General features: G+C 38.5%; 1 protein-coding gene across 1 annotated transcript in view; it reads left to right on the top strand.

Moving 5' to 3' along the window:
* The window catches only part of KLF13 (KLF transcription factor 13), a 29,450-nt gene extending 14,521 nt beyond the window's left edge, over positions 1–14,929 (top strand). Inside the window, exon 2 of the mRNA XM_054273040.1 lies at positions 13,024–14,929. Coding sequence (XP_054129015.1) covers positions 13,024–13,316 — 293 coding nt within the window. The 3' untranslated portion in view covers positions 13,317–14,929. The remainder of the gene's footprint in view (positions 1–13,023) is intronic.
* The last annotated feature ends 3,551 nt before the right edge of the window (positions 14,930–18,480 follow it).

Genomic DNA, 18,480 nt, shown 5'->3' with positions numbered 1-18,480 from the left:
TTATGTATACCTTGAATGGTAGCTGCCTTGTGTCAAGCAACAGATCTAGTGTTTGATTATCAGCCCATAAAACTACTTTCCAGAGCTGCCTGTTCCTTGAAGCTGGATGCTCAATATGGCCATTGGCAGATGCTGCTCATAAACTACTTCAACACCACCTTGCTCTCTGGCAAAGAATCCAGCCAGAATGAGAATAAAATAACTGGAAATTCCACTCCCTCTTTCTTCCATACAGTTGCAATAAACTCTCAATATCAGATTTTTCACTTAGCTTTACAGCTTTAGCTGTGCTTATAAATGCTGAAGCCCCATGTTTCAGGCATGCTGTGTTACTGTGATGTTGTTGATTGAACAGTTCAAAAGTTCACAAGGAGACATTTCACAATTACAGCCAAAGACAACTTCACTAACTTCTGTTTGCTTGGCTTCTAGCAAAATGAAATCTCATCCTGTCCCCAAATCCTGGGAGCTGCTGTGCACATGAAATGTCATAACTTACCCGCAAGGTCTGTTCGTGCCAAAGTATGTGCACTTCAGTTGGAGGCAAATGACATTCATCGTCTTCCAGAACTCAGATAAATAAAGTGCAGGTCTCAGATTAGATGAATAATCCTTTATTCTGTTATTTTGCATAGCAGGACAGCCTTTCATTAATTTGATAAGCTTTGCTTTTACAAGCATTATCCTGTTTTTAATAGAATAGAATAATATGAAAGTCATTGATATGTCAACAGAGAAAAGACTGATTCATGAGGTCATGTGATTCCTTCTTTGCAGCTATTCATGCAACTGCTGGGCAGAGCTCATGGAGACAAAGTTTCCCACTTAAAGCATGAATTCACTCACAGTTCACACCAGATTAATATAATTGGTCATTACCTATTTAATTGCTCTCCCACTTAAAATATTTCCATTGTCTAACCACAGATCATGAACATTACTGTGCAAATTTTTTTGAAAGCCGCGACAACTAAAAATTTGTGAGGTAGACTTTCATTGAAAGCAGTCTAAACCACTGCAGAGGTTGTTCCTGTGGTCATTGTACAGACAGGGATGGTTTATGAAGTTTCAGTTTGATTTCAAACATTCTTGCACTATGAGCATCTTCAGGTTCAAGTTTTTATCCATGGAGATATATGCGAAAGAATCTTGTGAAAAAAGTTATGACATTAAGAAGTCACTGTATGCCATTTTTGGTTCCTGCCATTTGATCTATGAGTACCTATTGGTTAATTCTGCTACCTATATAATTTCTCTACGCAATGACCACACCACTGAGAATGAATGGCTTGAGAGCCTGTGAGCTCTGTTGGTTCATAATCCTGGGCTTCACAAAGAGAAATTCCCAGATTGGAAAGAGAGGTGCAAGTGTCCTATAGTGAGACTGTAGTGTTTTTGTCCACTGTAAAGAGTGGGCTGAAGAAGGATGGGGTGCCAAGGAGTGTCATAGTCCAGAGCTCCCATGGAGCTGCTAACAGTCAGATGTCTGATCTGGAGCTGTTCTGGGTTTGCAGAGTGGGCTGGGTAACAGACTGAGCAGTTCTGAGGTAGCACAGGAAGGATCCAGACAGGAGTCGGTAATGGAAAACTTGTGCTTCTGTTGGTACCTTAATTGCACCTTCCCTGTTGATACACTTGGAGCTGTTGTTTCCACTACCAGATAGACATTTCTCCCTCCTGGAGAAGAAAGAATCGAGTCTGGGGAGTTTGTTTTCTTGGCTTCAGTTGCTGTCTGCATAACATTGCCATTAATCACCTTGTTTGCTCTAACATAGGGTGAGTGGTGCAGCTGAAAAGCTTGTAACAGACAACAAATCAGTATTGCTAGGGTGCTGCAACAGGAGTAAACGAGACCTCAGGTGACTGAACAAGGCCTCAGTCCAGCATATGTACTCATCAAGGGCCGCATTATTACTTTCAACTTTTAACTGGACTTGTTCAATAAAAACAGTGCTTTACTATTACGTGCATTTGGAGAGCCCTACTGTAGTCCCTTGTCACTTAAAAAGGTTTGAATTGGCTCATCAACAAGACAGAAAAAGAACAAAATCCCACATACCTTCATCAATGTTAGTCTGCTTTAAGAATCCAGAATTTTCTGACCTGTGCTGAAGCCACAATCTTTGTATGAAAGGAATGAAGAAAGCCCCTTAAACAACAAATTTTTGGCTCAAGGCAAGAACTCTAGGCTGAAATTCCTTTGCTGGGGTGATGCAATAGGTCAGATTTGCTGATTAGCACACAGATTTTTTGGATTTTTAGTATTCTTTTCAAGTATATTTATTTAAAAGTTTAATTGACCAATGGAAAAGGAAAAAAAATCACCATAATTTAGTTTTTTGTCATTCAGTAGTACCTAGATGTGCTTCGAGGCTCTTTTACAGATGCTTTTTTATTTTCTAATCACAATAGATGTTTAAATAATCATCTTTCTTTATTACATTGCATAAATTACATAAATATTACATAATTTTAAAATTACTTAAATATTACATAATATTACATATTACATCCTTCTTTATTACATCTACTACAGCTGAGTAGAAAAAATTAGAAAAATACAGTAATTGAAGGGCTACTATACTACAGAGTTCTCTTCTTTGCTGAGTGTCCTACTTCAGTGTGGTTTGCAAATGATACATAGCTGAGATACATCTTCCTCTCCCCAGAATTCATCACTTCATTGTTTCAGCATAACACAATTTAATTATCTGGCATTTAAATGCAAAGTCAGAGGGTCAGCTATTGATCTCCATTCTTGGAACAAGCCACAGGAGAGAGAAAATCAAGTGGAAGTTGCTGCTCTTTTAAATTAGTGGATTTCAGCTGTTTTACTGAGCACTGGTCTAGGATTTAATGCCTCAGAGATAAGGAGCCCTAGTAAGAGTTTTAGGCTTAGTCAACAGAAATTATATGCAGCGATCACTGGTACTTCACTTTGATAGAAACCCCAACATTTAGTTTGCAATATCTTAGAACATAAACTCTCTGTCCCTGAGGCTGTCGCCTTTCATTTTTTAAGTTAGGCTTGTCATTGGTATTCAGTATAAGAGCTTTATTTACCCATATATTCCAGCAAGAAGGTAAAAAAATGCTGCTTTTATAATTGGATGTGGCCAAAGTCCATGTAAACAAAGGCATTGCACTTAATGGAAGCACGATCAATAGGAGTTATTCCTGTGGGGCAGGCAGGGTCCATTCCAGTCTGCACTCTCCTAGATATGGAAGTTGTCCCTGTTAGTTGGGTACATTTCCAGCCTCATGGGTGTCCTAATGGCTCAGATGTCTCCCTTTTTGTAGATGAGAGGTGTCCATTTTGGTCATGTGTCCAAACCTTTGAAAAAGAGAGGGAAATAGTGAACTTCATGTTTCAGTGTTAAAATGGAATCCACAAAGAGCATTAGGTAACAATGATAAATCCATATAGGACTATAAGGAGATCAATACCTTATTTTTGAAATTGTATGCATTGTAAACACCATGTCATACAATTGTCTAAATTACCATTTTTCTGCATGATGGATTCCTACCAGTAGGAGATGGCTAGAGTTTTGATTGCTCACAACTTTACAGACTAACAGGTATTCCTCTACTGATAGTGAGTGCCCATGCTATCAGTACAGTCACATAGCAAAACTACAGCAAATACAACAGAAAAGGGTCAAGAGAGGTAATATTTATGTAGACTTTGACAAGGCTTCTTGGAAGATACAGCAGTAATGCAGTTGCTCCCACAAAGTTTTAAAAAAGAAGCCCTGAAAAGAAAGCTACCTGCCCTGTGACATGTGGGGACCATCCTTCATACTCATACTTCTGTGAGGAGAAGACACGTGCATCTTCTCCTTACCTCACATGATTAACCAGAACACCCAGAGTATCAATGAGCAAGTTTACATCTGAGAGGACCTACTCTTACTATGTTTGTATATGATCAACCCTAAGTGCCCCAGAAACACCTTGCTAAGGATTTGGAGCTGTTTTGCTAAATTTCAGTGCTTTAGATACCAACAAGAAAGCACATTGATTCTTGCCTTCTTTGTTGTGGCTCCTAGCAGTTTTGTGATGGGAAGCTGGGGAGGGGAGTAAAACCAAAGATGCCCTCATCAACTTTTACTAAATGAACTCCCATCATTTTGCTAGTAATTGCAGATTTGTGACCCTTGCTTAAGAGTGATGAGGAATCCCTAAGTCATGGGGGTGTTTTGGATATTACATGTCTGTTCCCTTACACCCCCTTTCTGAGCCTTCACTTTCAGAGTTGCCTTTCTGCTGGCTTTTCTATTCCACTGCATTCTTCTGATGCATCAAATCAAGTCATCAGATGCACACATTCATACCTAAGTGGTGAGTGGATGACCAGGTTAATTAATTATTCAGAAAGTTATGGGAGTGCTGTTGGTTCAATGCATGCAATTATTCAGCTAATTCAGCTTCTTTGCTGAAATAGCTTCTAAAACTCCAGTTACTTCTAGAGAGGATGATTTCAAAATTTGTGTCCATATATCTAGGCCCTGCAATAAAAAGAAGTAATCTTGTATGCTAAACTCACCTTAATAATTTTATCCCTGGTTGTGTTTCAAGGGAAAAACTCTTTAACATATTTAACACATCCACATCCCCACCCACCCCAGCTGTGTTTTGATGTAGTGTTATAATTGACTTCAGAGCTTCACAAAGCCCTGGCCTAGTGCAACTGTTTTTTTGTAGTTTCAAAAGCGAAAGGAACACACAAGACTGGGAAGGGTTGTGTAAGGAGGAGATAGAGCATGAACTCTTCTGAAACCAGGAAGCGACAAACTGCACAGGAGAAAGCCAATATTGGCATTTTGTGTCTTAGTACAAGGATGCAGTAAAACAAGGAGCATCTCATTGATCAGGTCTACAGATATGAATTTCAAATTGGAAACCCTTAAGGGCTTTTTCATGATCTTCAGTTGATAGGAAAGGATTGAATTTCTCAATTGCCCAGCAAGATTACCTGTGTTTTGGAGTACTCTCTTGCAGAAAGGAACAGCAGTGTGAACATAGTTAGAGAGAAGAAAACCAAACAAAATTCACTATATATCTATGGAATTGTACTGTAGCAGTGCAGAGAAGATCATAAAAATACATATTTGGAAAATATGCTTGTCTTTCTAGCATGAGCTTTGGGTTGGTTGTTTCTTTGTCATGGCAGTGTGTGGCACATTAGCTCTTTAAAGGGAGAACTCAAAACAGACCCAGTGTTTTGAAGACTGCACCACTTTACCACCAGTTTGCAAAATGACTCCAGAGGACAAAAGTAGAAGGAAGTGAAAGCAGCTCAGTGCAACTCCAGAAAATGTTTCTTGTACTTAAAATGCTGTAGAGAATCTCCGAGGCTTTTGGGGTCATACTGCAATGCCACAGGGCATATTCTCATCCACATTTTCAGCACAGATGTACAATCTATTCCAAGATTTCTCTGTGAAGGATAAACTTTCATGGTCGTTACCCTTGGCTGTCTTTGGAATTCCCTTGTGCTTATAAACACAGGGAGTTTAGTGGAAGTAGAAAGCACAAAGTTGTTCCCTTCAAAGATCCCTACTGAAGTTGTTCCCTTCAAAGATCAGATCTCCAGTTAGTCACTTAATAAAAATGTCTTCATGGATAGAAAGCTGCCAAGAAATGTTAATGAAGAATATTAGAAAGTTTGTATTTCTTTACTAGCAAGAGCTACAGGAACTACATTTTTTGGTGGACAGTTTTTCACTGACAAGTAGTCAGAAAATTGTTTAAACTTTTTTTTTTTTTGTTTGTTTCAGAAAAGTTGTGTGTTAGTGTATTTTATTAATTCATTTCAGATTAACATCCTCACTGTCTTGAAAACTGTCCCCAGAGCTAAAGGAATTTAAATAGTGTTACAAAATCCATACTGAAAGAAGTAAAACATTTTGGTCAACTAAAAACAAAATTACTATGGGTTTCTTTGTTTGCAAAATTCTGCATGATTTTTCTATTGAGCAGGCAAAATGTTACCCACATAGTTTTAGCCTTTATTTCCCTTTTCTATTCAAAATCTTAGATAAGAATATAGCAGTATTTCCTTTTATTAGATTTGTGGCCATTTAATTTTAAAGCAAATTTGCTGTAAGAATTATTTTCCAGATCCTGAAACATAGCTTCTAACTACTTGCTGCTTGTGTGAAATGGTCTGGAACTAGGTTTCAGCTGGGAGTGGAACGCAGAACTTAATTTACTGTACACACAGTGGTGTGCAGCAGAGATGAAGTAAGAACTAAACAGGAGTCAATCAGGAGTTAAAATGGCAGGCAGAAAATGACTTGGTAAAGCAGGATCAAATTTCAGATTCTTAATTCACTGTGCAAAAATACAGGATAAAAAACATGGTTATTTTAAAAATGGTAAGCTATAGATACTTGGAGCAGTTCAACTTGGGCACCCCTACTTGAAAAAAGATTCAGTAAATATGATGGGATGCATATTTTAGACAATAGAAAGATTATGTGATGGAGGATCCTGAGGGGGAAAAAAAAGATGGAATAGGCTTGAATGATTCTGCTTTGACAAAAGAGAAGAAAATGTGGCTGATAAAAATCCAGTTAAGTAGTTAAAATTATTATAAATGGTGTTTTTAAGACATTATCAAACAAGTTTGAAATTAAAGCTGAGAATATAACTGATAGAATGCAATCTGCTTTAAAAAATTGTTTCCACTTTGGTGCAACTGAGTGTTAATTTTTTTTAAGAGGACCAGATATCTTCATGGAACACACCAAATGAGCTATATTTGTTCTCAGACAGATCTGTCTGTGGTTAAGGCTAGGGCAGGAATTTTTCACTACTTATATTTCTCTGGCATTGTAGCTGTTATCATTATAGTCTCTGACCGTGCGTGCTCGTCATTTGCTATTTGAGTTGTTCTAGTTACTGTGGCTGTAACAGGGTGTAATCTGTGCTCCCAGATGGAGTAACACAAACACTTCCACAGCAAACGGGAACACACATGGACTTCAAATATAAACTTGCCACTTGGAAATTCCCCTTTCAAGAAACATTCATGTGTAAATAATGAAAATGTTGAGGTACAGAAAATGACCAAGGATTTCAATCATGGATGTTATGGTAGCTGTTGCAGTCCTGCTCAGTAGTAGTTTCCTAGGCACACAGGAGACATAAGATCCAGTAATTTATAAATGTAGTGACTGGATTTGTTAAGGTCAAAATAAAGACGTGCACATTTTAAAGTGAATGAACTTTGTAGATGCCTGGGTTTGTGCCTGCAGGAATTCTGAGAACTCCAGTTCCTGAAAAAAGGTCACATGACAGATAATGGAATTAGCAGGACTTTGCATGTTTGTGTCTGCAGGTCCTAATGCAACCTAGCTGCTGTTGCTGTGTGTCCTATGTGCAGTGTTCAGTAAGATGGGAACTCTAACAGGAGCTTTTCTTGGATTTGGACATTCACATCACACTCCCACACTAGGTTTCCGGTGTCTAGTGACAGTCTAATTCACCCTATAACTCCTCTTTTCACTGAGAACATTACTAAAACATCCTCATTTCCCTGGAACTAGTGAAGCTTAATATTGCTGAATCTGCTACCTCTGTTAGATGTGTGTGAAAGAGCAGATGTAAAAACCCAATTGCATTTGGCTTATTTGGTTATGAAATATCACCCCTAAAATCATTAATTTAAAACTCAGTGGTTTCATCTTATAGGAATCTGAAAATCTGAGGCTTTGGAAATTTTTGATCCCTTTTTAAATACTTCATAAAGAAACCACCATTTGCCTAACATCAAAGCCTTATTCTCTCTTGCACTGAGATTATGGCTTTTTTTTTGACCACGCAAAATAACTTTTTTATAAACAAGAGAATATCAGAAATTAAAATAGCCATAAATACATGTCAGTACTATTGAAGAATGATCTTTCCTCATTTTTTGGAGGGTTTTTTGTTTGTTTTTTTCCAAGTAATAGCCCCATCTCAAGGAGCATAGTCTGCTTGGCTGAATGTTTTTCCCAAGATAGCATTTCCTCTCCTGGAGGAAAGCCTCTTCAGTCACATCTCTTAACTGTCTGCCCCTCGTCCTCCCCACCCAGCCTGCTGATCTGTGTTTCTAAATATACTCCTCATTATGTATATGAAAATGTAGAAATATAAGAATAGCATCCAGTGGCATGTTCAAGCTTCTAGTCTGTTTTTATAACAACATTCAACCCTGTTCTGGAAAGCAGCAGAACAGATTAAAGATCACAGAAAATTGTTTCTGGTTTACTGTTTCTGGTTTTGCAGACACTCATTGAATTCCCGGATAAAATTTCTTTGTTACTCCATGGCCTTGACATGTGCTTGAACATGCTAACATAATGTGCAGAGCTATTACATGAGGTAAATTGAAAAAAATAGCCCCCAGTATGTGGTTTGACTTGATGATACCGTAATCTGTAGGACAGTGGATAGCACACTTCAAATTCTTCACATACAATTGCCTAATCTTTGCATTATAAGTTGGAAAATGGTTAGGTTCATAATTGTCTCAAACTGTTTGGGCATTTCAGTCAGTAGTAGGTTATTTTTAAAGTATGCTTAGGCAGTACTTGCTATCTTTTTAAATTCATATTCAGATGCTGGATATCAGACAGATGAATTGGTGAAGCAGAAAACAGATTATTCCAGGGTCTGTACAGGAGGCTCTCTATATAAGAAAAGAGTCCTTAAAACTATATGTGCACTAAAAGGATTGTACAAATCAAGCTCAGTAGACATCAGATCTGGTGCCACCATCTCTTTAAATTTTGTTTCCCATAACTACGTACAGTTGCCTCACTATACAATGGTTGAAAAATACAGAATAATACAAAGGACCTTTATGTAATATCATAAGAACAGGCTGGCTCTAGTTACTTCCGAATCCTTTCCAGCAAGAGAGGATAGAGGTGCATTTTTTTAATGCCGTTTCTATAGCCCAGGCAACTCTAGGTTTCCTTTGGCAGGCTGCTCTGCCAGACAATGAGCAGCAAGGCCTGTGCCCCTGAAAGGAATTCAGAACTCTGTGCACCTGCAGAGCTCACGTACTTTCACTTGGTGAGGACTGCAAGTTTCTTAATGTGCCTTTACACTACCTGCTTTTTTTTTTTTTTTTTACTGGATGAAGGTCAGGAAAAAGCCAAAAATGTTCTTGCTTGTGTAATTTTCAGTTGAGATCAGCAGAATCTAATTCTCCAATGTGATGTTTTTCCATCAGTTTGTGTAACTTAAACACAAGTTAGATGCCATGTGCCCTGGCAAAGGAGCTAGGAGGGTTACCATTTAGTAAAATTTGGAACATGAATATTCAAACCTATTTTAAATGGTAAAAAAAAAGTTACAGTATTCCTTATCTTTGAAATGCATCTTTTGCCTGCGTCTCCAAAGATAAAGAAGGCAGAGTTGCATTTTGATTAATTTATTTTCAAGCACCTTTATCTTTTGGAAACTTGGGACTCTTTGAGACCTGTTCGTAAGGCTCATAATACACAAAGATACTGCTGCTGCCAAGGCACAGCATTAAGACTCTCAGTATACATATTCACATGCTTGATGTGTTCCTGCCATATCTAAGATACATGAAAACACTTCTACAATTATCTATAAGATCAAATTCTTCACTGAGTGTATAAAGGTAAAATTCTGACTTCAACATTGCCTGAAATGGAGTTGAAAGAATTCTTATTGTGTCATGTTACAGCCATTTTAATGGTGAAAGCTCTCTGTTGAGTACAACATGTCCATGAGTTATTGCTTATGTAGGAACGTTGTACTGTGGCTGCATGTTCCCTAATGAGATTAAGCAATCAATTCATATAATCTCTCATTCTGTTGATTGCTTTACTGCTGGTAAAAGGACATTTATGTAACTTACCTGCACAGAAAACCACATCCCTTCTGCTTGAGAGATGAGAATGATGACAGACTGTGAATTTCCATGTGTGGTTTTGGAGCAGCAGCTGGGTCTTGCCTTAATTAATACCCCCCAGCAACTTTGTTCCAGACTGTGTACTAATTTTTTATGAACAATAAAAATTACTCTTACATCTTCACACAAGGCACTCAGCGTTTCCTCACAATACACTTTTTCTTTGAAGAGAAATTGCTAAACCTCAACAAAGCTGGGAAGTACTCTAAAGAACTGTTAGCACTACTAGAGTGATGCCAGCTGTCAGTGGAAAATCACTTGGCCAAGAAACTTAAAACCAAGTACCAAGAAGATATAAAATGAAGACTAGAGAGGACTGAGGGGGGAAATAGTCCCTAGGAAGGAGAAGTACAGGATTTGTAGAAATATAGTGGAAGAAATACCACATTTTTTGGCTCAGCACCCAAATCCTCATCACCATCAACATCAAATCAGACAGATGAGTGGGAACCTGAATGTTCTCATCCAGACCTGATGTGCCGTGAGGAGAAGGGGAGATGAGTTGTGCAATACTTTCATCACCTGCTAGTGCTGGATAACACTGAGCTTACACAATCCTGCTTCAGAAGCACGTTCCTCTTTAGGAACTGGAATGTTGTGCCTAGTGGTGGCTCCCAAATGCTAGAATCATGGACAGGAGCAGCTGGTGCCATTAAACTGATGAGAACAGAAGGTGCCATTTTCCCTCTGCTTCATGGTGGTGTCAACAGCAACGCAAAACATTGCATGAAAACTTTTGCTTTCCTTGTCTGAAAGCACTCACTTCATGGGACAGTTCTTCAAGTGAAGAACATTTGCTGATACCATTTGTAATGAAAATAAACAGAAATGTTAACTCAGACAATAGAAAGCTCCAAAGACCGTTGTCTTAGCAAAAACTGAGCAAAAGCTCAGGGATGAGGAACTCTGATTCTGCAGGCCACATCTACCCCAAGACCATGCCTCACTGCCCTTCTTCCCAGGGGTTCTAAAGCCCTCTTAGATGTATATCTCTACTATGACCAAAATATAGGGACAAGACCAGTGAATGTGGTCACACAACAGGGCTGTCACACCCCAGGCATGTCCCACCACAGGGAGGAACATATCTAAGAGCACAACTGGATATATGACAAACAGCCAGAATACTTTTGTTTCCTGTTTCTAGCAGCAGATGGAGAGTTCAGTCCCTGACAGTTTGCAGCCAGAATAAGGCTAAGGAAGACACTGAATGGATTTGCATGGTTTATTTTATGCAACAAGATTATATCCTTTAAATCCAGTTGGTTGTGGTTTTATTCTTAAATTCATTTGTGTAACCCTGAGATTTTTAGGCTCTACGTCAGGGGAAGCCACAGTTCTGTTCATCTTTAGTGCCTTATGCAGTCCCTAGGCAGGGTGGTCACAGTTCTCCATACAACATCTGTGTGTACTGCACAGATGAAACCACTGCATTATGCATTGTGGTTGTAGGTGTAATGAAATCCACCAAATGTGCTTAAGAGCAATTTGTTTTAATGAGCTATGGTCTTTTTCCTAAATAATCAAGGAAACATTGGGGAAACTTGTTTTCTCCAGATTATTGAACAATATCCTGTTTTAAAAGGACTTGCTTGTCTGTTCATTGAGACACTGAGATTTGTCTGAAGTATCTTGGAGGCCTCATGAACAGAGAGAAAAGGAACCTACAGAACAATTTTTCTGAGCAGGAGCCTCCCGAGCAGATTCTGGAGATAAATGTTATTGCCAAATCTGTGAATTTTAAGCAGATTATCGGCTGCTTAGATTGAAGATTTGCTGGGGTCAATTTTTATCTCAGACAGTTTTAATTAAGGTGTATTGAGTTTCTCCAGGAGGTGATTTTCTTTCTTTATTTCCTATTCAGTGTACTGTGGAGAGAACTTCTATTTCTTAGCTTTGTCTAGAATTTACGTGGCTCTCTGGGACTCTGGAACAGGCTATTCAGAATTAGAAACATTAGGATTAGTGCAAGTAGGAAGTTACTAAAATTACAACTACCAAAAATGCTAAGTCTATGTATTTAGGTATTCACAAAAGAATAAGATGTTCTCAATTAATAACAATTAAAGAACACGTGATGTTCAGATGCAGCGACAGTAAGAACCAAACCAATAAGCAGAAGTAGTAGACAGCAAATTTCATGATTCAACGTTTTCATTTTTATGAAATGGAGAAATTAAGGATGGAAGCATGAGGTTCTTCCTCATATGCAGCACATCAGTGATGAAGCTGGGAATAGATTCCAGATACCCATCTACCCAACAACAATGCTAATTCTGTCTGCAGCCTCTGCAGAGCTTCCTAGACTGCACATCTACCACAGTGCATGGCCCTAAAGCAGCACCAGGCCTCTGTCCCACGGCTGAGATCTGTTCAGAGCTGCACCGGGTCACCAGATGGCTCCTTCTGTGAGCTCACTGCTCTTTGCTCCAAGCTTAAGTGCCACAGCTTATGAGGTTTATGTTAGCTATTCAAAAAGGCTGGTACCTTCAAGGTGACATCTGTCCCCTACTGGAATACAGCACCCCCACCTCACTTGAGTGAGACCCAAGGCAGTGAACAAGGGAAACTGCAGTACTTTGTAGCAAATGCAGAAACCACAGGCACAGCTGTGGAGAATACATCACATCCACTGCCTCAAAATTGACATTTTGCATTTTTACAATAACTTCTAAAATAGCTGGAGAAGACCTCATCATGCCTTCTTAACTTCAGCACTTGGTCAGACACATAGGGACAGCTTGGAGGAATAAGTGAATATACTATAAAGCTCAGTACAGCTATTATTAAGTCATAAAGTTCAACAGACACAAGAGATATGAGATGTCCATGAAAGGATCAGGAGCCCAGCATCCCTGAAGACCCAGTTATCAAACAAGGTATATGACTGGTCTGACAGCATTTTTAAATGGGCTGGAATACCACAGCAGCCTGCTCTGGCAGAGGATAACACCTCCATCCACTTAGTGCCAAGTGGCATTCAGCCTGCTTCCAACCTTTTTATTCTATATTCTGCGTACAAAAAAATAGCCCATGGAAGACACTGCTCTCCCGTCTAACCGTGCCGTGTTTGCTCTCTGCAGGTGAGCGGCCTTTTGAATGCAGCTGGCAGGGCTGTAACAAGAAGTTCGCTCGCTCGGATGAGCTGGCCCGGCACTACCGCACTCACACCGGGGAGAAGAAGTTCAGCTGCCCGCTGTGTGAGAAACGCTTCATGCGCAGCGACCACCTGACCAAGCACGCCCGGCGTCACGCCAACTTCCACCCCAGCATGCTGCAGAGGCGGAGCGGCAGCGGCTCCAGGACAGGCTCTGTCAGTGACTACAGCCGCTCGGACGCCTCCAGCCCCACGATCAGCCCCGCCAGCTCCCCATAGCCTACCTGCACTGGATGTCAGCACTTTGCCTCTAATGCCTAACGTGGAGTTTTGTTGGTGTTGCACACATTTAAAAAACTCTGTTGCTTCCCCTCCTTCAGTTCCCGCCCTCTCTTTTTTAAAAATCAGTAAATAGCTGCTTCCTCCTGCAATTTTTAGTCAGATTTTCTTTACCCAACCATACAAGTGGCTATTCTAACCTCATGGACAGACAAACTTACATGTTACTCTTAGCGACTCCTGCTGTCTCCATATTTCATATATTTTGCAACCATATATGGATCCTCTTCATTATTCTTTATAAGAAAATGAAAAAAATCTAAAAAAAAAGGAAAAAATCTACTTAATTCACCTCAGGTGTTGAAGTAGTTTGTAAAACTGGATTGCACAATATGAGCATACATACACTTAAAAATAAACTGTGTTGGATTTATGTCCCCCTTCTCCTTTCTCAGGGATGGATATTTATGTTACACAATAATTACAATGAAGACACACCCTAACCACAGCCTTACTCTGTAAATATAATTGCACTCAGAAGCTTTTTGTTAGGTTCTTTCACACACTGGGGAAAAAATAAAAAACAAGCAAACAATACAGAAACCAGCCTAATACTGGAATGTAGTACTGGACTCTTCCATTGCTCATTTTCCTGATTATATACCTGTGTTGGGGAACCTCCAGACAGGAATCTTGTCTTTCTTCAAGCTGCCCTCTGCCTATGGTAGCAAGTTGTCTTCTCACTTCTGCTGAAGATGCTCCAAAGCCAACTTCCAATTGCAAAAATCTCTGTGACGTTGATAAACTTGTTTGTTGGTTTATTTCATGCTAGATAAAATTCTGAGAAAAATTTCTCAACAAGATGCCTTAAATGAGTAACCTAAATCACAAAGGAACAAATTTACACTGGGTAACGTTTTATGGCAAGGTGGCTGGAATCTTGGAGGCATTCTATTGTCAACTCTCTCCAAGCTGTTAAGCTGTCTGCACTGCCTGTTCAGTATGGGACCAACAGAATATTCAATCAAACCACACTGACTTGAACAATTTTCTTTATTTCTTCTTCCTTTGTTTTGTTTTCTTTTTTAATTAACTACAGAAATAGCATTACTGAACCAATGCCCACCAAAACTGTTATCAAGGTACTTACCTACTGTACAGCTGTATATTAGAAGGAAAAATTGGCCAAGACATAGTTTCTGTATTCTGTTGCATCAAAATTGTGGTCGTTAATAGAAGGAAGTGAAAATCATAAGGTATCTTCTCACTGGAATAATAAAATATGCATTTTTAAGTTTAAAATAAAATTACATTATAGCTCAGCACTACTTCAAGTTTCTCAAAAATACACATACCAGCATAAATCAAGGTGCTCTTATTTCTGCTTAATAACAGAAGGAGAATATTGGCTAGTTTTCAATAACTTTCAAATATCTAACACTAGATAGAGCACAAGGATTTTCATGTTTTATATGGTAGAAAATATAGTAACAGACCAGAAACATAGTGATGTACTGAAAACCTCACTGGCAGCAAATACACATTCCTTGGTTTGTCTGGGTCTGATGGTGCATATTATCAATTCAGCTCCTTTTGATTCTGGAATTTTGGGATTTTTGCTGTTTGGTTTTTATTTTTTTGGTTTTTTTTTTTCTGTAGGGTATAAATGCAGTTAAGTGTAGCATGGTGAAAAGAAACTCTCTATGCCAAACCAGTCATTTGATATTAAGTGAATGCCTCCAGATTCCCCTTGAACCTGTATCTTACTTGCTGCTTTGCATTGATCCAGTTTTGCAAGGTTTTATTGTACTGTATGTTAACTGTGAGAAGCTAATATAAATTTCCAAGTAGTTTCATAGGTACTTCCATAATATACATTATTCCTAATAGTGCACCTTCTATTATTTGTACAAATAAATACTCTGAGTATTTATCAATACAAATACAACTATAAATCTAAACAAATGCAGATGTTTCAGTATTTTTTTTCATGTTCATTTGCTCCATATTTCACCTCTGTTAATTTCCCCCTTTGAATTGGAAGTTGTGAGAGGCACAATTCTACTGTTTCATTTCACAGAAAATGAAAGAACATAGTAAGGGTTTTTTCCAAGATGACAAATAGAGTTAATGTGGTGAGTTGCCCAGGCTCTGGAGTTAGGGGAAAACCAGATCTGTTGGCCTCAACAGATTTCCTATTTTCTTTTTTTTTTTAATGTCATGTGCTGAGATACACAATTTTAACAACTTGATAGAATTCAGACAACAGGAATTCATATTCCAATAATTTCTGTCACTCCTAGAAGTGCTCTTGTGCTGCAGTTAGTGGAGAGACATTTCAGATATCTAGTTCACGGAATTCTACAGGTCAGCTCTGTCTTGTGCACATACTTCAAAACAAGTCAAACTCATTTCTCATTATCATTATACCTTAAGAGAGGTATATGGAGAAGTGGGGGAACAAGAAAATCAAAAGGAGCACTCGGTATTGGCAAACATTATAGGCTTCATGTTCCCAGTTCATTTGCTGTAAAATCACCTGTTCAAACAAGAGCATCATTTAATCTTCAGGAAAGGAGGAACCACTCAATTTCATTTATTTAGGACTTAATAATTCAGCATGAATCAGTTTATGCATTACAAACAAGTTGTTTTACTAGCCTGAAGAAGGAATATTTGCACCAGGTTTTATCACTGCTGAGATTATAGGATATAAAGATTTTGGGACAACCTAATCTGAGGGACAGAGAACTAAGTAATCTCTAACTCAAACAGTTAAGTAATATTTTACTCATATACTTCACAGATTTTACTAATAATTTTTCAAGTTTAAGCAGGAGAAAATAAATTGGTTCAAAGTAAAATTTTCAGTTAAGTCAGTTCTTTTAATGAGAACACCATGGGGCTGTATATAGCCAACATAAGAACAATTTCAGAAAATACTCTGAAATTGGTCATTAAAACTTTTTTTGTTTTTACATCTCAGCTGTAAATACCTCAGGATGTATTAGGCTGACAGTCAAGTTACTGTGTTTTAAAATCCCAGATAGAGTTTCAAATATTTCCATTAGAGGTTTAAAACTTTATAGTTTTAGGATAAAATGATAAATTCCAAACCACTAGTATTTTCCAAAATTGAATGTAAACAAAAATTTCTCTTAATATTTTCATATGAGAAAAGAATGGGGTTTTCTAGCATCTGCTAGAAATGTCTGATGATCAGCAAGGTCATTGGACTCCATTCTCGTGATGGTTCCTCCTGAGTTTTGCAGACATGAGAAGTCAGAATAGCTCAAATTATGTTTTGAAATCTGTTTGCTGATCCAAACTAACCTCAGATTCTTACCTTTCTGTTGTTTCACCCAGCAGTGTAATCTAAATTGGTCTTCTGGCACGGCAACAAACATGTCACACTCAGGAAATAGTGCTCTGGCAAAGTGCAGGTTTCTCCATCTGGGGTAGTGTGCATCTCTCCTGCCTCCTCCTTTCCCCGTGCAATCTGTTGAGGTGTTCTCACAAAATACAACATTGCTGTGATTTTTTTTTCCATTTCAGATTATAGCAACAGCTTTATTATTATTAAGAAAGCCCTGGAAAGTTTGTTTTTCTCCAGCCATGATTCTAACTTCTCTAAGTGTTGAGTTGGACTGCCTTTCTACAGGAAATAGGTGCAAGTGAAAATCATCACCTTGCTACCAGGTGAAACTGAAGATGCTCTTAGAAACTCATTCACCCCTTCCATTAACCTCTCCCTATGCAAAGGCCTAATGGCAACATGAATTCAGTTTCCATCCTGCTTCTTAGAAAGCAGTCTTGGTAAATTCCTGGCAGCTAGATTTTGTGAGAATTTTTTGTATCTGCAAATTAATTATTCCTTGCTTTTACAATACATACCTAGTACCTGTTTACGTAACTGCAAAGGTATATATTTATGACAAGTCATCAGAAGCCTCTGTTTGATGGTAATGCCTAATTCCTGTCTGTATCCCACCCTCTTTACTGCATTAACCCTTGCAAGAAGTTGTAGCTATGAAAGCCTCTGCATACCTTTAAACCTCATCACCTTCTACCCAGACATTCAGCAATCCCCTTGTCTCACACAGCCACCAGTAAAGGCTGTGTGAGGAGCATACCTGTTTCACAACTGCTCGTCTCCAGTGTTTTGTCATGAGTTACAGGATTTGTACTTTGTGAAGTGCAGTGTTGTTTTTGCCTTTTCATTGCCATTAGATTTAGTAATTTCATCAGGTCATGCCTACAAACTAACTTTCAGGTGCTCTTTTACTCCATCACACCATCTGTTTGTGCATTAGGTGCTAACATCTAGTCTATGTCAGTGAATGGTATGATGAACATCGGTATTTGTAACTCTCGGGGATAAGAGCTATAGCCTTAGGCAGAATAAAATACCCAAATTATCCTTGTTTATCCCATGAGCCAGAATATAGAATGCAAAAACCCATCCACTGGTGTAGGTTTTTAAAAATATATATTTATTTATATATATGGATTTATATAAGCATATGCACATATATATATATAAATAGATATATATGTGTATATTGTATAGTGTATGTGTGTATACATAAATACACAGCAGTGTGTCTATACTACACACTGACTAATGAAGGGATGTCCACAGAGCAAAAATAGGTATCCATTTCATTATAACTAGCGATGGGCCTGAACCAAATTCCTAGATCCACATGCCATTGCGTTTGGACTTTTTGAACCTGTTGGAGATTTGTGGTTGAGTTTCATCTCTGGTTACAGGTGCATATACTTGTGTACATTGTATACATGTGGGGGACATGTGTGTGTGTGCACATGTGCTTTTCCAGCAGCACATGCCCGAGTGGGGGAGCGTGCACGTGTTCACAGCTAAACTTTCAGCTGCAGTGAGCTGTAAAGCTGCCAGTGTCACCCTCACTTGTACAGGCTTGTCAGCAGCACATGAAAGCTTCTGTGGCTCACTTTTCAACTCTTTAAATCACTACATTGAAGTATTACAGTTGTACAGTTATATTTTCATCTATTCTTGCTCTGCTGTAACTTTTTATGTATTTTGTATTGCATAGTTATATATTGTGATAATGTCCTATGCAACTATAAAAGGAAAAAAATTTAAAAAGGAAGAAAATTAAGAACTGTAAAATATTGTCTT

Source organism: Melozone crissalis, unplaced genomic scaffold (genome assembly GCF_028551555.1).
Source record: "Melozone crissalis strain CALT ecotype California unplaced genomic scaffold, PUWL_Pcris_2 ptg000014l_1, whole genome shotgun sequence".
Classification (NCBI taxonomy): Eukaryota; Metazoa; Chordata; class Aves; order Passeriformes; family Passerellidae; genus Melozone; species Melozone crissalis.
This window is presented reverse-complemented; position numbering and strand designations above follow the sequence as displayed.